Below are 22,730 nucleotides of genomic sequence, written 5' to 3'. Positions count from 1 at the left end.
CTAGTGTTATGTAGCTAAAATGGGATATTGTTGCAGATTTGTTATTATACGTGAACCCTCTCTCTCATTTCAAAGGGCTGTATTGTCATGGGAAACGTATGTTTACATTGCCAAAACAAGTGAAATAGATAATAAACAAAAGTGAATCTTTCTGTCTCTGTAGGCCAGTCTGTCTGTGTGGGGATGGGGGGGTCTAGGAGTGGTGCTTTTCCTCATCACATTTGGACCCTTCGCTGTCTTCTACCTGGCCTTCTATATCTTCTGCTTCGTAGGAGGGTAAGTGTATACAACAAGTTTTTCAGTTATGAAGTCATTTATAAATGTGCTCATATGAAATGGGCTGTCATCTTTGTTGTCTTAAAATCTGGTTTACCTGTTCTCTCCCTTCTCTCTTTGCCCCTGTCCTCACCCTCATCCTTCCTCTCCTCACCTCACCCCGTCACCTGCCTCCCCTTCTCACCTCACCCCGTCACCTGCCTCCCCTTCTCTCCTCACCCCGTCACCTGCCTCCCCTTCTCTCCTCACCAGTGGTTTTGCGGTCACTCTGTTGTTTGGGAAAACCAACTCAGAGAGACATCTAGAGAGGTGTGAACAATCCTATCTTCCGGCCACGCAAACGGGTATACTGAAGGTAGGACACACACACACACACCACACACACACCACACACCACACACACACACACACACACACACACACACACACACACACACACACACACACACACACACACACAGAAAAACAACTATCCTTACTCCTCTCTCCCCTCTCCCAGACATTGGATGAGATGAGGCTGGAGCCAAAGCCTATACAGATAGACAGGAGACTGACTGGCTCCAACTACATAGACGAGCCTCTTCAACAGGTTAGTGACTCAACAGAAGGATGAAGAATGGGTGTGTGAAAACAAACAGAGAGGGAGCACAGTGATGACACGGCCTGATGAGTAACTTTCTGCTACCTAGCTTCTTCTTCTCTCTATCAAACTATGACCAAGTTGAATAGAGAGTTGATTTTGCTTACGTCTGTAATTTCCGTTCTTGTAGATCGATTGTTCTAAAAACATGATTTGGTCATCGTTAGTCTGTGTTACGTTGATTCCGGCTATTAAAGTAGCTGCCTGTCCCTGTTTGGCTATCGGTTGCTGACTCTCACTCCTTCTCCCCACTGTGACATGGAGGAGGGAGAGATGCATTCTGAGAAGCACAAACCTATGACTGTTGCAATTGTGGGAAAATTACCTTTTTCAATGCAAAAATTAAATCAAGTGCAAAGGTGTGGGGGTGGGGGGTTAATGCAGCTAGTTAACCAAATAGTTAGCCGGACTATTTAGTATTATTATGGCTTGAAGGTAGAATCTGTTCAGGGTCCTGTTGGTTCCAGACTTGGTGCAGCGGTACTGCTTGCCGTGCGGTAGCAGAGAGAACAGTCTATGACTAGGGTGGTTGGAGTATACACCGCCTGCTATAGATGTCCTGGATGGCAGGGAGCTCGGCCCCAGTGATGTACTGGGCCATACGCACTAGACTGCTCTCTAGCACCTTGTGGTCAGATGCCAAGCAGTTGCCAGACCAAGCGGTGATGCAGCCAGTCAAGATGCTCTCAATGGTGCAGCTGTAGAACTTTTTGAGGATCTGAGGGCCCGTTCCAAATCTTTTCAGTGGCGTTGTTTTGCCTTCACGACTGGGTTGGTGTGTGTGGACCATGTTAATTCAATAGTAGCTGGTGCGCTCATGCATGGTTAATTTTTGCTTGCCTCGAAGTGAGCATTAAAGGCATTAAGCTCATCTGGTAGGCTCACGTCACTGGGCAGTTCCCAGCTAAGTTTCTCTTTGTAATCCCTGATAGTTTGCAAAACCTGCCACATCTGACAATTGTCAGAGCCGGCATAGTAGGATTCAGTCTTAGTCCTGTATTGATGCCTGTTTGATGGCTCGTCGGAGGTCATAGTGGGATTTCTTATAAGCATCCAGATTAGTGTCCCGCTCCTTGAAAGTGGTAGCTCCAGCCCAGGGTTCCCCAACCCTCTTCCTGGAGATCTACTCTCCTGTAGGTTTTCAGTCCAACTCTAATTTAGCATATCTGATTCAGCTAGTTAAGGTCTTGTTGAGCAGCTATTTAGTAGAATCAGGTGTGTTAAATTAGGGTTGGACAGTAGATCTCCAGCCAGAGGGTTGGGCAACCCTACTCTAGCCTTTACCTCAGTGCGGATGTTGCCTGTAATCCATTCTTTCTGGTTGGGATATGTACGTACGGTCACTGTGGGGACGACGTTGTGGATGCACATATTAATGAAGCCGGTGACGGATGTAGTAAACTCATCAATGTTATCAGATGAATCCCGGAACATATTCCAGTCTGTGCTAGCGAAACAGCTTAGCATCCACTTCATCGGACCACTTCCATATTGAGCGCGTTATTGGTACTTCCTGTTTTTGCTTGTAAGCAGTAATCAGGAGGAAAGAGTTATGATCAGATTTGCCAATGGGAATGTGAGGAATAGCCTTATATGGGTTTCTGTGTGGAGTAAAGGTGATATTGAGCCTTGTATGGGTTTCTGTGTGTGGAGTAAAGGTGATCTTGAGCCTTGTATGGGTTTCTGTGTGGGGTAAAGGTGATATTGAGCCTTGTATGGGTTTCTGTGTGGAGTAAAGGTGATATTGAGCCTTGTATGGGTTTCTGTGTGGAGTAAAGGTGATCTTGAGCCTTGTATGGGTTTCTGTGTGGAGTAAAGGTGATATTGAGCCTTGTATGGGTTTCTGTGTGGAGTAAAGGTGATCTTGAGCCTTGTATGGGTTTCTGTGTGGAGTAAAGGTGATATTGAGCCCTTGTATGGGTTTCTGTGTGGAGTAAAGGTGATCTTGAGCCTTGTATGGGTTTCTGTGTGGAGTAAAGGTGATATTGAGCCTTGTATGGGTTTCTGTGTGGAGTAAAGGTGATCTTGAGCCTTGTATGGGTTTCTGTGTGGGGTAAAGGTGATCTGGAGTTTTGTTGCCTTTAGTTGCACTGGTGACATGCTGGTAAAAACCGATTTCAGTTTCCCTGCCTTAAAATCACCGGCCACGAGAAGTGTGTGGATGTGTATTTTCTTGTTTGCTTGAAGCCCTATAGATGGGTTAGATATACAGTTACATTTAGCCTGCGTTCTAAAGCCTAGTGTTTCCCTTCCCCTTTAAGGCCTCATAGATGGGTTAGATTTAGAGTTAGCTGGCGTTCTAAAGCCTAGTGTTTCCCTTCCCCTTTAAGGCCTCATAGATGGGTTAGATTTAGAGTTAGCTGGCGTTCTAAAGCCTAGTGTTTCCCTTCCCCTTTAACGCATTATAGATGGGTTAGCTGACAATGTCACAAATGATGTGCCCACTTCCATGGGGCAGAAGTCAGCGTGTTGTTGTGATTCTGGATTGCCAGATTGCTAGCAAGAATGACAACAGGCCATGTGGGGAATCGTGAATCATTTCAGCTCGTTTCATCTGGTTCTAAGTACAATGTCTAGTTTTGAGGTGTTTTACTACTGATTTCATGTCAATGCTAATATGGCAAAAAAAAATCTAGCTTGCTAACCAACAACTGTAACGGTCTATTTCAAAGACAAAAAGTGCTAATTCAACACATTTATTCATGTTTTCAATAAACAATGGAGACAGAATATAGCTTACATGTTGTCAAGTCTAATCCAGCCCGTCTGTTTTGCCACATAGTTGTGCACGTGTCGGATTTGTTGATAAACAACCAACCCGTCTATACAGCTCGTTGAGTGCCAGCATCTGTTTGTGATGGTAAATGGACAGGTACAAAAATGTATATATAGCTGTAAACTCTCTTGGTAAATAGTATGAGGCTACCGTCTAGACGAGACAATGCATGAAGAAACACCCCTCCCCACTTAGTCTTACCCGAGGCTACCGTCTAGACGAGACAATGCATGAAGAAACACCCCTCCCCACTTAGTCTTACCCGAGGCTGCCGTCTGGTCGAGACAATGCATGAAGAAACACCCCTCCCCACTTAGTCTTACCCGAGGCTGCCGCCTGGTCGAGACAATGCACGAAGAAACACCCCTCCCCACTTAGTCTTACCCGAGGCTGCCGCCTGGTCGAGACAATGCACGAAGAAACACTCCTCCCCACTTAGTCTTACCCGAGGCTGCCGCCTGGTCGAGACCATGCACGAAGAAACACCCCTCCCCACTTAGTCTTACCCGAGGCTGCCGTCTGGTCGAGACAATGCATGAAGAAACACCCCTCCCCACTTAGTCTTACCCGAGGCTGCCGTCTAGACGAGACAATGCATGAAGAAACACCCCTCCCCACTTAGTCTTACCCGAGGCTACCGTCTAGACGAGACAATGCATGAAGAAACACCCCTCCCCACTTAGTCTTACCCGAGGCTGCCGTCTGGTCGAGACAATGCACGAAGAAACGGGTATATATTATCCATGTCCTTGTTCAGCCAAGACTACGAGAATCACAGAATATTACAGTTCTTCAGGTCCCGTTGATAGGATAGTCTTCATTCTTTTTTTTTTCCCAGTCTGCACTTTCGCTAACAGAACAGAGGGCAATGGTGGTCTATTCGTTCGCCGACTTAATCTTGTTAGGAGGTCAACCTCACCTGCCTCTTTTTTTTGCCGCCGCTTCCTCTTTGAGTCCTGGGGATTAGGGCATGGTCCGGAGTAAGCAGAATGTCCAGCGCTGCCCACTCGTTGAAGTAGAAATCTTAGAGGTTCGTGATCGCTGTTCTGATGTCCAGAAACCTTTTTCGGTCATAGGAAGTGATGGCGGAGACATTTTCAAGATGTATAACTTTCAAAATACAGAAATACAGCCGGTATGGTGGAGTTGGCATCATATAATGCAAAATGCATCATACCGGCTGTATTTCTGTATTTTGAAGGTTATATGTATTTGAAACTTGATTGCTGACATGCAAAACATTTTGGAATTATATCAACAATGGACTAATGAAACAAATACCAAAATATAGTGTTTGGCTGGAGTTTTCGTTTAAGATGAGCATTAAAGAAACACACACAATAGTTGAATTTATCAGGAGTCCGTAAAAGAGCAGCTACAGTGAGCACCATGATTCATTGGACAGTGACCATGTTTTGTTATTTTGGTTGTGTACTCTAGCACTTTGAGTTTGAAAGGATACAATGAGGGTGAAGTGCAGACTGTCAGCTTTAATTTAAGGGTATTTTCATCAGTATCGGATGAACCATTTAGAGATGACAGCACCTTTTGTACATGGTCCCTCCATTTTAAGGTACTAGAAGTATTTGTTGAATTGGCTTCACAGATGTGTGTTGTTAGGCAGGTGTATTCATTTGTGTCGTTAGTGAATGCAGGAGAGCTGTTGATGAATAGTATTGATTCTAGACTTTGCTATTGCCTTTGGAGGTTGTTGTTGGGGTGTGACAACATGAGGAAGACGGCACTGTCGATGCAAATGAAGCTGGCCGTCATAAGGCTCAGAATTGAAAATCAATCAATCAGTAACATTGCAAAAACCCTGGGCATGCCCAAGTCAACAGTTTGGTTCATCATTAACAAGACAAAAACCCTGGGCATGCCCAAGTCAACAGTTTGGTTCATCATTAACAAGACAAAAACCCTGGGCATGCCCAAGTCAACAGTTTGGTTCATCATTAACAAGACAAAAACCCTGGGCATGCCCAAGTCAACAGTTTGGTTCATCATTAACAAGACAAAAACAACCAGTGAACTCAATTATGTCAAAAGACCCAGTAGACTGAGGAAGACCACTGTAGTGGATGACCGGAGAATACTCTCTATGGTGAAGTAAACCCCCCCTGACAACAGCCCAACAGATCAGAAACACTCTCCTGGATGCAGGTGTAGATGAGTCAAAGTCTACCATACGTAGAAGACTACACCAGCAGGACTACAGAGGGTACGCTACAAGATGCAAACCACTGATAAGCCTGAAGAACAGAAAGGCGAGATTACAGTTTGCTAAAAAGCACCTAAAAGAGCCCCAAGAGTTCTGGAAACAAGTATTGTGGACAGATGAGACAAAGATTAACATGTACCAGAGTGGTGGAAAGTGTGGAGAAAAAAAGACATGCCCATGATCCAAAGCATACCACCTCATCTGTGAAACATGGTGGAGGGGGTGTTATGACTTGGGCCTGTATGGCTGCCAGTGGAACATGGTGGAGGGGTTGTTATGACTTGGGCCTGTATGGCTGCCAGTGGAACATGGTGGAGGGGTTGTTATGACTTGGGCCTGTATGGCTGCCAGTGGAACAGGCTCACTTGTCTTCATTGATGATGTGACTGCAGACAGAAGTAGAACAATGAATTCTGAAGTCTACAGAAATATTTTATCTGCTCTAATGCCTCAACTCATTGGACGGCACTTCATCATGCAACAAGACAATGACCCTAAACATACTGCTAGAGCAACGATGGGGTTTTTTATGGCCAAAAAGTGGGAAATCCTTGACTGGCCGAGTCAATCACCGGATCTGAATCCAATTGAACATGCATTTTACATGCTGAAGAGGAGACTGAAGGCAATAAGTCCCCGAAACGAGCAGGAACTGAAGATGGCTGCAGTACAGGTCTAGCAGAGCATCACCAGGGAAGATACCCAGCGTCTGGTGATGTCGACGCATCGCAGACTTCAAGCAGTCATTGCATGCAAAGGATATGCGACCAAACATGAACAATGATTACTTTATTCTACATTATGTTAAACTGTCCAATGTTGTTTGATGCCCGAAAATGAGGGGTGGACTATATACAAAAGCTCCTAACTTCTAAACGGTTCATCTGATATGTATGAAAATACCCTCAAATTAAAGCTGACAGTCTGCACTTCAACCTCATTGTATCCTTTCAAACTCAGTGCTAGAGTACAGAACCAAAATAACAAAAAAATGGTCACTGTATATGGATTTTATTGTCTCGTATCGCTCAGTTCTAGTACAATGAACATGGAGTTCTCAGCAACAATAAGGCCTGTTTCTCACTCTTTCTCTCGCTCTTTCTCTCGCTCTTTCTCTCGCTCTTTCTCTCGCTCTTTCTCTCGCTCTTTCTCTCGCTCTTTCTCTCGCTCTTTCTCTCGCTCTTTCTCTCGCTCTTTCTCTCGCTCTTTCTCTCGCTCTTTCTCTCGCTCTTTCTCTCGCTCTTTCTCTCGCTCTTTCTCTCGCTCTTTCTCTCGCTCCCTCTCTCGCTCCCTCTCTCGCTCCCTCTCTCGCTCCCTCTCTCGCTCCCTCTCTCGCTCCCTCTCTCGCTCCCTCTCTCGCTCCCTCTCTCGCTCCCTCTCTCACTCCCTCTCTCACTCCCTCTCTCACTCCCTCTCTCACTCCCTCTCTCACTCCCTCTCCCTCTCTCACTCCCTCTCCCTCTCCTTCACTCCCTCTCTTCCACCGTCACTCCCTCTCTCCCTCCCTCTCTTCCACTATCACTCCCTCTCTCCTTCACTCCCTCTCTCTCACTCCCTCTCTCTCACTCCCTCTCTCCCACTCCCTCTCTCCCACTCCCTCTCTCCCACTCCCTCTCTCCCACTCCCTCTCTCCCACTCCCTCTCTCCCACTCCCTCTCTCCCACTCCCTCTCTCCCACTCCCTCTCTCCCACTCCCTCTCTCCCACTCCCTCTCTCCCACTCCCTCTCTCCCACTCCCTCTCTCCTTCTCTCCCTCTCTCCTTCTCTCCCACTCCCTCTCGCCCTCCTTCTCGCCCTCCTTCTCGCCCTCCTTCTCGCCCTCCTTCTCGCCCTCCTTCTCGCCCTCCTTCTCGCCCTCCTTCTCGCCCTCCTTCTCGCCCTCCTTCTCGCCCTCCTTCTCGCCCTCCTTCTCGCCCTCCTTCTCGCCCTCCTTCTCGCCCTCCTTCTCGCCCTCCTTCTCGCCCTCCTTCTCGCCCTCCTCTCTCTCTCTCTCACTCTCTCTCTCACTCTCTCTCTCTCTCTCTCTCCCACTCCCTCTCTCACTCCCTCTCACTCCCTCTCACTCCCTCTCACTCACTCCCTCTCTCACTCACTCCCTCGCTCACTCACTCCCTCGCTCACTCACTCCCTCGCTCACTCACTCCCTCGCTCACTCACTCCCTCGCTCACTCACTCTCTCGCTCACTCACTCTCTCGCTCACTCCCTCGCTCACTCCCTCTCTCTCACTCCCTCTCTCTCACTCCCTCTCTCTCACTCCCTCTCTCTCACTCCCTCTCTCTCACTCCCTCTCTCTCACTCCCTCTCTCTCACTCCCTCTCTCTCACTCCCTCTCTCTCACTCCCTCTCTCTCACTCCCTCTCTCTCACTCCCTCTCTCTCACTCCCTCTCTCTCACTCCCTCTCGCCCTCCTTCTCGCCCTCTCACTCCCTCCCTCACTCCCTCACTCCCTCTCTCCCTCTCCCTCACTCCCTCACTCCCTCACTCCCTCACTCCCTCACTCCCTCACTCCCTCTCTCTCTCACTCCCTCTCTCTCTCACTCCCTCACTCCCTCACTCCCTCCCTCACTCCCTCACTCCCTCACTCCCTCACTCCCTCTCTCTCACTCCCTCTCTCTCACTCCCTCTCTCTCACTCCCTCTCTCTCACTCCCTCTCCCTCCCTCCCTCGCTCCCTCCCTCCCTCGCTCCCTCCCTCCCTCTCTCACTCCCTCTCTCTCTCACTCCCTCCCTCCAGGTCATCCAGTTTGCGTTGAGAGATTATATCCAGTACTGGTATTACACTCTGAGTGAGGATGATTCTTTTCTGCTGGAAATCAGACAGACGGTCCAGAACGCTCTGGTACAGTTCTCTACACGGTAATATTCTATTACAACTACATTACTGCATTATAACTACTCTATTACTGCATTATAACTACTCTATTACTGCATTATAACTACTCTATTACTGCATTATAACTACTCTATTACTGCATTATAACTACTCTATTACTGCATTATAACTACTCTATTACTGCATTATAACTACTCTATTACTGCATTATAACTAGTCTATTACTGCATTATAACTAGTCTATTACTGCATTATAACTAGTCTATTACTGCATTATAACTAGTCTATTACTGCATTATAACTAGTCTATTACTGCATTATAACTAGTCTATTAGTGCATTATAACTAGTCTATTACTGCATTATAACTAGTCTATTAGTGCATTATAACTAGTCTATTAGTGCATTATAACTAGTCTATTAGTGCATTATAACTAGTCTATTAGTGCATTATAACTAGTCTATTAGTGCATTATAACTAGTCTATTAGTGCATTATAACTAGTCTATTAGTGCATTATAACTAGTCTATTTGTGCATTATAACTAGTCTATTAGTGCATTATAACTAGTCTATTAGTGCATTATAACTAGTCTATTAGTGCATTATAACTAGTCTATTAGTGCATTCTAACTAGTCTATTAGTGCATTCTAACTAGTCTATTAGTGCATTCTAACTAGTCTATTAGTGCATTCTAACTAGTCTATTAGTGCATTCTAACTAGTCTATTAGTGCATTCTAACTAGTCTATTAGTGCATTCTAACTAGTCTATTAGTGCATTCTAACTAGTCTATTAGTGCATTCTAACTAGTCTATTGCTGCATTCTAACTAGTCTATTGCTGCATTCTAACTAGTCTATTGCTGCATTCTAACTAGTCTATTGCTGCATTCTAACTAGTCTATTGCTGCATTCTAACTAGTCTATTGCTGCATTCTAACTAGTCTATTGCTGCATTCTAACTAGTCTATTGCTGCATTCTAACTAGTCTATTGCTGCTATTCTAACTAGTCTATTGCTGCTATTCTAACTAGTCTATTGCTGCTATTCTAACTAGTCTATTGCTGCTATTCTAACTAGTCTATTGCTGCTATTCTAACTAGTCTCTTGCTGCTATTCTAACTAGTCTCTTGCTGCTATTCTAACTAGTCTCTTGCTGCTATTCTAACTAGTCTCTTGCTGCTATTCTAACTAGTCTCTTGCTGCTATTCTAACTAGTCTCTTGCTGCTATTCTAACTAGTCTCTTGCTGCTATTCTAACTAGTCTCTTGCTGCTATTCTAACTAGTCTATTACTACTCTACTGCGTTATAGGTATATTACTCAATTACGGCTAACTACTATTTCTGCGCCGGCAGTGTAGCCTAGTGGTTAGAGCGTTGGACTAGTAACCGAAAGGTTGCAAGTTCGAATCCCCGAGCTGACGAGGTACAAATCTGTCGTTCTGCTCCTGAACAAGGCAGTTAACCCACTGTTCCTAGGCCGTCATTGAAAATAAGAATTTGTTCTTAACTGACTTGCCTAGTTAAATAAAGGTAAAAAAATATATAAATAAAAAACTAGTCTATTACTACTCTACTGCATTATAAGTAGTCTACTACTCAATTACAGCTTTAACTAGTTTATTACTGCTTTATAAGTAGTCTATTACTGCTTTATAACTAGTCTATTACTACTCTACTGCATAAGTAGTCTAATACTCAATTACTGCTTTATAAGTAGTCTATTACTGCTTTATAACTGGTCTATTACTGCTCAATTAATGCTTTAACTAGTCTACTGCTTTATATAGTCTATTACTACTCTACTGCATTATAACTAGTCTACTACTCAATTACGGCCTCATAACTAGCCTATTACTATTGTGTTACCACACTGTTATACAGGTCTAAAGATGTGGACTGGCAGCCTTATTTGACCACCAGACTGGTGGATGACTTTGCTACTCACCTTCGAGTCTTCAGAAAGGCCCAAGACAGACTGGAGGACAGTAAACAGAGTAAGGGCACACACACTCACACTCGCTTTCTCTCTGACATGATGATGATTATTACGAAGATGTTGTGGATGATTATGAATATGGTGATGTTTATGATTGTGGTGGTGATGAGGATGATGATGGTGATGTGGTGGTGGTGTGTTTCTAGGGGACTTGTCGGAGGAGATGGTGGAGTCATTCTTTGAGGCGGAGGTGGAGATGGAGAGGAACATCTGTAGAGACGTGGTCTGCACATCCCTGAAGGATGAAGAAGGTACACACACCCGAAAGAACGAGGAAGGTTCACACGTTGCACCTCGTCAAGGCCTTTGGAACTCCTTTGAGCCTCCTGCCTGTGTTTTAAATAGAAAGAAAAAGTTGAACACGATATATGCGCCAATAATTTAATCGGTAAACCTCATTGTCTTAAGTCAGATTGCAGACGGCGTCGTGCTGTGATCTGGCTGATAACTTGCAAACACTCATGGGATAGATTAAAAAAGTATTTTGGCTGCAATACACTATCAAAAATTCCGAAAATGTTACCAAGGTGAGTCAGAGTTAATCTTACCAAAAGCTATAAACAGTAGCTAATTTGGACTTGTTCTTTAAGTCTTAACTACCTAATTTCTACATCTATCTAGGGAGTATTGTGGTTGTAGAATCAGTATTATGTGTATTAGTGTATTTTGAAATGTGCACCAATTGGCTAGCTAGCTATTTTTCTTGTCAGCTGAGCCAGTCTCCGTATGAAACAAAAGTGATGCTAACCCAACAACCGTTCACACACTCAATGCTGAATAAATACTCCCTTAAGGTAGCTAGCTAGTGTAGTAAAATTCTAGCTATAGCACAATTCATGTTTGTATGATAAGACAGTTGCTGTTTTGCCCTGTTTAGTGCATTGAGTTCCACAGCAGCTGACTGTGCTATCTGCGACCATCGCGTTGGCCAAATGTTACAACGTAGCGAGTCACCAGTGCCAGCTACCAGAGTCAGATACATACTGATTTCTGAGAACAGCTCTATAACTTTGGTGCATCACTACTTCATCAGTAAGCTGGCAGACTAGCTGCAGTAATGACTATTCAGACAAACTAGCTCTGGGCTGCTAACTGGGAACAAGTTTGCTCTGCTGAACATGGTTTAGAAGCCCCCTAGCCAGTGGGTCAGTCTGATATAACATGGTTTAGAAGCCCCCTAGCCAGTTGGTCAGTCTGATATAACATGGTTTAGAAGCCCCCTAGCCAGTGGGTCAGTCTGATATAACATGGTTTAGAAGCCCCCTAGCCAGTGGGTCAGTCTGATATAACATGGTTTAGCAGCCCCCTAGCCAGTGGGTCAGTCTGATATAACATGGTTTAGAAGCCCCCTAGCCAGTGGGTCAGTCTGATATAACATGGTTTAGAAGCCCCCTAGCCAGTGGGTCAGTCTGATATAACATGGTTTAGAAGCCCCCTAGCCTGTTGGTCAGTCTGATATAACATGGTTTAGAAGCCCCCTAGCCAGTTGGTCAGTCTGATATAACATGGTTTAGAAGCCCCCTAGCCAGTTGGTCAGTCTGATATAACATGGTTTAGAAGCCCCCTAGCCAGTGGGTCAGTCTGATATAACATGGCTTAGCAGCCCCTAGCCAGTAGGTCAGTCTGATATAACATGGTTTAGAAGCCCCCTAGCCAGTGGGTCAGTCTGATATAACATGGTTTAGAAGCCCCCTAGCCAGTGGGTCAGTCTGATATAACATGGTTTAGAAGCACCCTAGCCAGTGGGTCAGTCTGATATAACATGGTTTAGAAGCCCCCTAGCCAGTGGGTCAGTCTGATATAACATGGTTTAGAAGCCCCCTAGCCAGTGGGTCAGTCTGATATAACATGGTTTAGAAGCCCCCTAGCCAGTGGGTCAGTCTGATATAACATGGTTTAGAAGCCCCCTAGCCAGTGGGTCAGTCTGATATAACATGGTTTAGAAGCCCCCTAGCCAGTGGGTCAGTCTGATATAACATGGTTTAGAAGCCCCCTAGCCAGTGGGTCAGTCTGATATAACATGGTTTAGCAGCCCCCTAGCCAGTGGGTCAGTCTGATATAACATGGTTTAGCAGCCCCCTAGCCAGTGGGTCAGTCTGATATAACATGGTTTAGAAGCCCCCTAGCCAGTGGGTCAGTCTGATATAACATGGTTTAGAAGCCCCCTAGCCAGTGGGTCAGTCTGATATAACATGGTTTAGAAGCCCCCTAGCCAGTTGGTCAGTCTGCCGGTGTTCCGTAGTTATGGTAGTCCTGCGAACTAGTGTTAGGCAGATTACCAACATTTACATTTTTTAGGTATGAGATCCACAATTTGCTAGACAGATGGCTCATGGAGACGCTTGTTCAGTTAGACTGACACCATCGGGCGAAAGACAATGGGGTTAACCTCATAACCAACAGTTGGCAACGCAGTGCCTTCTTCGGGGTCAACCAAAACGTTAGTTATGATGTTTATCCATTGTAATATTTGGGAGCATATATAAAGTGTGCAACTTCTCCAGTTTTCTCTCCGTTAGTCAGCACCTCTACTAAAACATGTTGCTGTGTGTCAGCTCCAGGTTTTTACCTCTGTGGGTTTATCATAAGGTTCACATTCAGATACTGACTTCTCTCTCTCTCTCTCTCTCTCTCTCTCTCTGTCTCTATCTGTGTGTGTGTCTCTGTCTGTCTGTCTCTGTCTGTCTGTGTGTGTGTGTCTCTGTCTGTGTGTCTCTGTCTGTCTGTGTGTGTGTGTCTCTGTCTGTGTGTCTCTCTGCGTATCAGGGTTCCTGAGGGATCTGTGTGAGGTACTGCTCTACCTGTTACTACCTCCTGGAGACTTCCACAACAAGAACATGAGATACTTCCTCAGGGTGAGACGCACACACATACACACTTTTTGAGGATCTGAGGGCCCTTTCCAAATATTTTCAGCCTCCTGAGGGGGTAGAGGTGCTGTCGTGCCCTCTGCACGTGTCTGGACCATGTTAAGTCCTTAGTGATATGGACGCCAAGGAACTTAAGGCTCTCGACCCGCTCCACAACAGCCCTGTCGATGTGGATGGGGGCGTGCTCTCCCCTCTTTCTCCTGTAGTCCACGATCAGCTCCTTGGTCTTATTGACGTTGAGGGAAAGGTTGTTGTCTTGTAGCCTCACGTCTGCTTCATCTGACCACTTCCGTATTGAGTGCTTCACTGGTACTTCCTGTTTGCCTGTTTTTTTTAGCAGGAATATTGAGTCATGGTCTGATTTGCTTAAGGAATGGCGAGGGAGGGCCTTGTATACATTTCATTGGGTAGAATAAAAGTGGTCTAGGGTTTTGGCGCCCCTAGTGCAGCAGGAGCCAAGTTGGTTGAAGTGAGAGAACGGTTATAAGCTTTACCGCGTCAGTCTCCACCCACCAGAAATGATTCCTCTGGGTGTGTGGTTTCTTACTTGTTTATGGACCCATGCAGTTCTGATGGTGATGTCATGTGATTGTGTCCATGTTCCAGGAGATTCTGATGGTGATGTCATGTGATTGTGTCCATGTTCCAGGAGATTCTGGCGCGAGGCGTTCTCCTTCCCCTGGTCAACCAGCTGAGTGATCCTGATTACATCAACCAGTTTGTTATCTGGATGGTCAGTATCAGTAATAAAACCAGGACCAAAAAATATCAAGATTTGTGGGATTTTCACAAGATTTTATCCATAGAATGGTCCTTTGGAGAAAGGATTCTTGATGTACATTTGTATCTAAAGGTCTTATTGCGAAATAATTAATCAAAATTGCCATATTTATGACATTGTTGCCTTACCAAGGCCTTCTTTTTAGACTCCATAATATTTCATCTTTATGCACCTTCACCTTTCAAGACCATGCCTTTAGATTGTACTGTGTTCAACAATTTATTAAAAAATGTGGCAAATAAAAAATATTGTTTTCAATATTCATCAATTAATATAAGAAAATTGTTATTGTAATCACAGTACTACTCGTATTACAGAGCAAGCTGTAAAGCTTCATATTATTATTTTGAAGAAATGTTAGTTTTGTGGCCACAGTGTCATAAATATGCCAATTTATATCAATTATGCTTTTGGATAAAATGTCAAATATATTTCCACAATCATTCCTCTGAAGGACCACTCTATGGATGAAATATATTTAAACCAAAAAAAAGATGTATCAATATAAACTGGTTATCAACCTGTTGTGGGTGGTTGTTAGATCAATAACTGTTATCAATACACCTATTGAGAAACCTGTCTGTGTAGATCCGGGACTCTGGCTGCAACTACGAGGCTTTTATGAACATCTTGAAGCTGACAGACAGAGTGTCTGAACTGGAGGCTGTTAAAGACAAGGCCCTGGAGGAACTACAGTACCTACGATCACTGGACACCGCAGGAGACGGTACACACACGCACACAGAGTGACATGCATGACCCCACACTTAACAAAGTATACATAAAATCCTGAAAATCTAAAATATTCATATTTTTTAGCTTAACTCTCCTCTCCATATCCCACTCTCCCTATCCTCCTCCTTCCTCCCTCTCGTTCTACCTCTCCATTTCTCTCTCTCTCTCTCTCTCTCTCGCTCTCAGATATCAATGTAATAAAGAACCAGATTAACAGTCTGATGTTTGTGAAGAAGGTCTGTGAGACCAGGATACAGAGGCTACAGTCTGGGAAGGTAAAACATAGGAGTGAAAACGAGTCAAGCGTAACACGTACTAAACCCCCTCTGGTACTCTCTCAATTTCACTTGTTCTCACCTTTTCTCTCTCTGTCTGTTTCCATCTGTGTCCTGTAGGAGGTGGATGCTCTGAAACTAGCGGCAAACTTGGGCAAGCTGTGTATCATACCACTGGAACACATTCTGGTACACAACATTGCTCTGCAGTTCTTTATGGGTTAGTACCACACACCACACTGTCTCTGTCCTGACATGCAAGCAAGCAAGCAAAGTTATTTTGCCTGACAAGATGGGTTCAAAGTAACAACCCACACCTGACCCTAACCTTTGACCTCTACCCTCTCCTATAGACTACATGCTGGCGGCTGGAGCCCAGGCAGAGCTGTTCTTCTGGCTGACAGTGGAGCGCTACCGAGTAACAGCTGAGCCTGACCTCTAACCTTTGACCTCTACCCTCTCCTATAGACTACATGCTGGTGGCTGGGGCCCAGGCAGAGCTGTTCTTCTGGCTGACAGTGGAGGGCTACCGAGTAACAGATGAGCCTGACCTCTAACCTTTGACCTCTCCTATAGACTACATGCTGGCGGCTGGGGCCCAGGCAGAGCTGTTCTTCTGGCTGACAGTGGAGGGCTACCGAGTAACAGCTGAGCCTGACCTCTAACCTTTGACCTCTCCTATAGACTACATGCTGGCGGCTGGAGCCCAGGCAGAGCTGTTCTTCTGGCTGACAGTGGAGGGCTACCGAGTAACAGCTGAGCCTGACCTCTAACCTTTGACCTCTACCCTCTCCTATAGACTACATGCTGGCGGCTGGAGCCCAGGCAGAGCTGTTCTTCTGGCTGACAGTGGAGGGCTACCGAGTAACAGCCCAGCAACAACTTGAGGTGATGGAGGGATGGCAGAAGGATGGAAAGAAGGGAGGAGACACTAAAGGACTGCTGAAGGCTGCAGCACTCGGGGTGTATGAACAGTACTTATCTGATAAGGTAACACACACAGTCTCACACACACACAGTCTCTCTCACACTCACACACACACACACACACACACACACACACAGTCTCACACACACACAGTCTCACACACACACAGTCTCACACACACACAGTCTCACTCACACTCTCACACACACACACACAGTCTCACACACACACAGTCTCTCTCACACACACACACACACAGTCTCACACACACACAGTCTCACACACACACAGTCTCACTCACACTCTCACACACACAGTTTCACACGCACACACACAGTTTCACGACACACACCTTTACTTAAAAGGATATTTCGCAATTTTAGCAATGAGGCCGTTGGTGCAATAGTCCGTATTAGATAGAACGTTGCGTCCCTGACCGCCTTTGGGGAAAACAACATGTGGTTACCCCATTAGCTCACAACAACAACAACTACTTGTTTTAGTCAAATTACAAAACTACATTTAAGAAACGTACAACATGTCTAAAGATGGCTTTTCAACATTGCCCGCTCCCTAGAGTTCTCACTACTTATAAAAACCTTATTGTAGGGCTTCCCTCATGCCCCTTTTCATGCTGGTGTTAACAGCAGAGTGAGTGCTAGCTAGCTACGGACCAGAACATTAAGCTAGCCAAGACCAACACCCCAAACAAACAGACTATTCAGCTACAAGTAATGAGGAGTTACAAAGGCCCTGTACTAAACAAGTTAAAAGTCTTACCTGTGATGAAATGTTTTCCACACACATAGCGACATGTAGTCTACATGGATACCGGGTTCCCCACATTTCCCACTCTACGTCGCTGAGTAGCTTGAAGCCACAGGGCTCTTTTCGCAGGCTCTATTTCCCTACGTGGGACCGTAGTATGGGATTTTTGACCTGGTTACATGTACATTGAACAACACAGCTTCTTTTCAGCATGTTTTATTTCTGTATATCAAAGAATCAGCTGCGAAGTTTCCTCTTTTACATTGGGGGTTAATAGGAAAGATTGTCGTTTTTTTTGTGGCCGTGGTCGAGGGAATTCCTTATTATTATGTGAATACCGACTGAGATTATGGCTGGAAGTCGATGGGATACCCATAGACTTCCAGCCATTGAGCTAATTTCTTTCAAAATGCACACAGAGACATATAAATGGTATCCATGAGTTCATCTGACTCTGGGGAAGTAAAGGGCCTCATTGGCAAAATCCTGAAGTATCACTTAAACACACAAATGTTCTCTCAATTGTATAATCTCTCTCCCTCTCTCTCCAGGCGTCCCCCAGGGTGCAGGTAGACGAGGCGTCTGTTCTCCAACTGGGAGAGAAGCTACAGAAGGACAGTGACCCCACGCCAGAGATATTTGACGACATCCAGAGAAAGGTGGGTTTGTGTTTGAATGATCTATTTTTATCAGACTATCAACAGTAACAGCTACTGTAACCAGCATCTCTGAGATATTGGAGACCTTTCTACTTAATGTTTCATTGTCAATACAAATAAAGTATTCACGTGTTCTGACGTGTGTGTGTGCCCGTGTGCGTGCCCGTGTGTGTGTGTGTGTGTGCCCGTGTGTGTGTGTGTGTGTGCCCGTGTGTGTGTGTGTGTGCCCGTGTGTGTGTGTGTGCCCGTGTGTGTGCCCGTGTGTGTGCCCGTGTGTGTGTGCCCGTGTGTGTGTTGCAGGTGTATGACATGATGCTTCGTGATGAGAGGTACTACCCGTCGTTCAGACAGAGTCCCCTCTACATCAGGATGTTAGCTGAACTGGACATGCTCAAAGAACCCTCTTATAGAGGATCAGATGACGGAGATGGAGGTAAGTACAGCTTCTGTCTCTGTCTACGCTGTTAGCATAGCTTAACCCTGGGGTGTTACAATCAATTCCTGGAGGGCCGAGTGTCTGTGGGTTTTCACTTTTCCCTTGTACTTGAATAATCAATTAAGGTTATTGATCAGTTATGAGCTTCCCTCACCTGGTTGCCTAGGTCTTAATTGGACGAAAATATTTAAAAAACACCATTCTCCATGACTGTGAAGAGTAAATGTTGTCCTATTTCAATTCAAGGGGCTTTATTCACATGGGAAACATATGTTTACATTGCCAAAGCAAGTGAAATAGATAATAAACAGAAGTGAAAAAAACAATAAAAAATGAACAAGTAAACATTACACTTACAGAAGTCACAAAAGAATAAAGACATTTCAAATGTCATATTATGTCTATATACTGTCGTGGAAATTCTACACATGAAACACTCAAAGTCAATCTTAAATTAATCATTCTTTATTATCAGCTCGCTTGAGAGGTTCTAACCAACTCAATGCACCAAGTACATCAGGAGCTCTACCGGGGCAGTCCCGTTAGATATCTTATATACTGGTTACAGACACATTACGTAGTCAGGGTTCATAGGGTTGGTTCCGGCATGTGTCTGGCACTGTCTCCTGTCTTAACCTGTTTGGGCTGCAAGCCCGAAATCGGACGAAAATGACAACAGCTGCAGGGCGCGAAATTCAAAATCTATTTTTTTAAAATATTTAACTTTTACACATTAACAAGTCCAATACAGCATTTGAAAGATAAACATCTTGTCAATCCAGCCAACATGTCCGATTTTTTTAATGTTTTACAGAGAAAACACCACATATATTTATGTTAGCTCACCACCAAATACAAAAGTGGACAGACACGTATGGATATGATTATGAAGTATGAATTATCATTGAAGTAGCATGCACAAGCCAACCGAAATAAACTAAAACCAACCTAAAGAGCCCAGAAAAAACTACCTCAGATGACAGTCATATAACATGTTACACAATAAATCTATGTTTTGTTCATAAAAAGTGCATATTTTAGCTATAAATCAGTTTTACATTGATGCTACCCAAAAATGCTAACACATAGCTAGAGTCTGAATCCAGACGGGAGTAGCCAGAGAAAATACATACACCAACGTCGGCTACTAATTACACCTCATAAAACATTTCAGAAAAACATATGGTGGATAACTAATGAAAGACAGATATCGTGTGAATAAAGCCAACATTTCCGATTTTTGAAGTGTTTTACAGCGAAAACACAATATATCGTTATATTAGCTAACAACATAAGCTAGCATAAGGCAGCATTGATTCTAGTCAAGCGCTAGCCTAGCACAGTTAGCACAGTTAGCATACAACAGTTCGACAGATATATGAAAAAGCATCCCAAATTGGGTCTTATCTTTGTTGGTATTCCATCAGAATGTTGTAACGGGGTCCAATGTCCAGTACAGTCTTTAGTTGGGTTCCAGAACGAAATATTTCCCTCTTTGGTTAGCAAGCACCACGGCTATGCGGCGCTAAACTTTCTGTCTTCAAAACATTCTTCCAAAACATCACGTCTAAAGTCCAGAATAAATTGCAATAATATAATTAAAGTATATTGACAAAACATACTTTAGGATGATTTTGTGACATGTATCAAATAATATCGTAGCCAGACATCATATTCACCTTTATCTACCTTGTTCCAGAAGCCGAGACCAAATTATCCTTCGCGCCCGGAATTTTTTTTTAACTGCGCAGGTCTCACAAGAAGGTGTGTTATTCAGTCCATGGACGAGATATTCGACTCCTTTCAATTCTCACTTCCGCATTACAGCCTGAAGAATGCCTGTGACGTGTCCCTATGGTCCTAAGTCAAAGGGCCTTTTATAGAGAAGGTCTTAAAGAGACACATCGCATTTTGTAAATCTCAATTCGGCTGGGAAAATGGCTGTAAAAATATTTCTGTTCGACTTAGAGAAACAATTCAAACCTTTTTAGAAACTACAGACTGTTATCTATCCAACAGTAGTAAATATATGCATATTGGAAAATAAAAAGTTTCTTAGGAGGCCGTTTGAAAATGTGCACACATTTTCCAGTTTTTTCAATATTCAGCTTGCAGCCCAAACAGGTTAATTAACTTATAGAACATATTCTGGGCGTTCTTGCAGATGGTCCTATGGAGGATTTAATGCCCCCCCACCCATATCTTTACCAAGCACAGGCAGGAACCAAGGATTATTTATGATACTAAGAGAAGATGAAAATTTTCAAGGCTGTTTCTTCACAAGATAATATTTTCCACCGCAATACAGTCTTGTAACGATGTGCAACTAGTTCAAGTAAAAAAAGGGAAAATAAATAAACATAAATAACGGTTGTATTTACAGTGGTATTTGTTCTTCACTGGTTGCCCTTTTCTTGTGGCATCAGGTCACAAATCTTGCTGCTGTGCTTGCAAACTGTGGAATTTCACACAATAGATATAGGAGTTTATCAAAATTTTGTTTGTTTTCGAATCTTTGTGTGTGTGTAATCTGAGGGAAATGTGTGTCTCTATGGTCATACATTGGGCAGGAGGTTAGGAAGTGCAGCTCAGTTTCCACCTCATTTTGTGGGCGGTGTGTACATAGCCTGTCTTCTCTTGAGAGCCATGTCTGCCTACGGCGGCCTTTCTCAATAGCAAGGCTATGCTCACTGAGTCTGTACATATTCAAAGCTTTCCTTAAGTTTGGGTCAGTCACAGTGGTCAGGTATTCTGTACCTGTACTCTCAGTTTAGGCCCAAATAGAATTCTAGTTTGCTATCTTTTTTTGTATATTCTTTCCAATGTGTCAAGTAATTATCTTGTTGTTTTCTCATGATTTGGTTGGGTCTAATTGTGTTGCTGTCCTGGGGCTCTGTGGGGTGTGTTTGTGAACAGAGCCCCAGGTCCAGCTTGCTTAGGGGGCTCTTCTCCAGGTTCCACACTCTGTAGGTGATGGAAGGTTTTGGAATCACTTCCTTTTAGGTGGTAGAATTTAACAGCTCTTTTCTGGATTTTGATCATTAGTGGGTATTGCCCTAATTCTGCTCTGCATGCATTATTTGGTGTTTTACGTTGTACACAGAAGATATTTTTGCAGAATTCTACATAGTCTCTCAATTTGGTGTTTGTCCCATTTTGTGAATTCTTGTTTGGTATCTTTAACTCTGCTTCCTTTCTTTTTTCTCCCTCTCTTCCTCTTCAGAATCGTTCAACGGTTCTCCAACAGGAAGCATTAATCTGGTAAGTCCTCGTCAGCCCCTGAGACACCAGTTGTCATTCACTACAGATAGTCATAGTGCTGTTTCAACAGGTTTTACTGGTATACAGCTGATGTTAACTACCCTGCTGTGGAGTTGTTAACATTTAACACCAGTTAAGAAATGGTTGACTTTTACTGCAGAGGTCACAGTAGCAGGCAGTATCGCTGCACTTGATTGGCTGTTACTACAGGGATTAACAGTATCACAGGTGTTGATTGGATGTTAGTCCAAAGATTGGCAGTATCGCTGGTTCTGACTGGTTGTTTCTCTCTCCTCTGTTTACAGTCTCTGGATGACCTGTCGAACTCCTGCCATGATGACAATATACAGCTACACGCCTTCATCTCTGATACAGGTGGACGCACACACACACACACACACACACACACACACGTGATATAGTCTCCAGTCAGATGAGTGTATTGTCTGTGGTGTAGTGCAATTTATTGTAAACTAGTGTGTTACTGAAAGTAAACCAGCTATCCATGTCCTCTCACTTGCATGTGTGACTACTGGCCACTAATGTGGTTTCATTCAGAGATGTGTGTGTACGACTGTAGTAGCCTTAAAACCGTTTCCCTGTCAAAATGCCATGCCGCTGTAAGGAGCCTGGAGGTGGCTTTGTCTACTTACACTACATGAGGACAGTCAGTGAGTTCTGTTATCAATATTCAACAGTATCAGGGATGATAAAATGTCCAGCATGTTTTGAAATTTGATTAATTGATTTGATTGATTGGGCTGGGTAGGGGAGGCAATTGTTTAGATTTTACAGCGATGTGACAGTTAAATTTTTTAGGTCCAGAACTGTTGTCAGCCTTTTGACCTACTAACACCTCCCCCTGACTAGCCCCCTCCTCCCCTCTGCATCGCCCTTCCACATCTGACTCCATCTCCTCACGTTAACCATCAGCTTGTATCGCTTAGCTCACCATCTCATGTTGCTGTTACTTTTCTTTTCACACAATCACTATTCCATCACCTTCACCATGTCAGTGTTCCATCACCATGTCAGTGTTCCATCACCATGTCAGTGTTCCATCACCATGTCAGTGTTCCATCACCATGTCAGTGTTCCATCACCATGTCAGTGTTCCTTCACCATGTCAGTGTTCCTTCACCATGTCAGTGTTCCTTCACCATGTCAGTGTTCCTTCACCATGTCAGTGTTCCTTCACCATGTCAGTGTTCCTTCACCATGTCAGTGTTCCTTCACCATGTCAGTGTTCCTTCACCTTTACCATGTCTTTAT

The 22,730-nt window shown here is 44.2% G+C and overlaps 1 protein-coding gene across 1 annotated transcript in view; it reads left to right on the top strand.

Annotated features, from left to right (window-relative positions):
• Positions 1 to 22,730, top strand: part of LOC129830753 (sorting nexin-13-like) — a 63,975-nt gene that overhangs the window by 28,466 nt on the left and 12,779 nt on the right. The window contains exons 2-17 of the mRNA XM_055893444.1: positions 164 to 276; positions 529 to 631; positions 776 to 865; positions 8,648 to 8,769; positions 10,631 to 10,743; positions 10,892 to 10,996; positions 13,512 to 13,600; positions 14,265 to 14,348; positions 14,985 to 15,123; positions 15,318 to 15,406; positions 15,527 to 15,626; positions 16,206 to 16,396; positions 17,654 to 17,761; positions 18,062 to 18,194; positions 21,421 to 21,458; positions 21,764 to 21,833. Coding sequence (XP_055749419.1) covers positions 164 to 276; positions 529 to 631; positions 776 to 865; positions 8,648 to 8,769; positions 10,631 to 10,743; positions 10,892 to 10,996; positions 13,512 to 13,600; positions 14,265 to 14,348; positions 14,985 to 15,123; positions 15,318 to 15,406; positions 15,527 to 15,626; positions 16,206 to 16,396; positions 17,654 to 17,761; positions 18,062 to 18,194; positions 21,421 to 21,458; positions 21,764 to 21,833 — 1,687 coding nt within the window. The remainder of the gene's footprint in view (positions 1 to 163; positions 277 to 528; positions 632 to 775; positions 866 to 8,647; positions 8,770 to 10,630; positions 10,744 to 10,891; positions 10,997 to 13,511; positions 13,601 to 14,264; positions 14,349 to 14,984; positions 15,124 to 15,317; positions 15,407 to 15,526; positions 15,627 to 16,205; positions 16,397 to 17,653; positions 17,762 to 18,061; positions 18,195 to 21,420; positions 21,459 to 21,763; positions 21,834 to 22,730) is intronic.

The sequence above is a fragment of the Salvelinus fontinalis genome, chromosome 32, assembly GCF_029448725.1.
Source record: "Salvelinus fontinalis isolate EN_2023a chromosome 32, ASM2944872v1, whole genome shotgun sequence".
NCBI classification, from domain to species: Eukaryota; Metazoa; Chordata; class Actinopteri; order Salmoniformes; family Salmonidae; genus Salvelinus; species Salvelinus fontinalis.
Note: the sequence above shows the minus strand (reverse complement) of the source record. Positions and strands in the feature narration are given on the sequence as shown.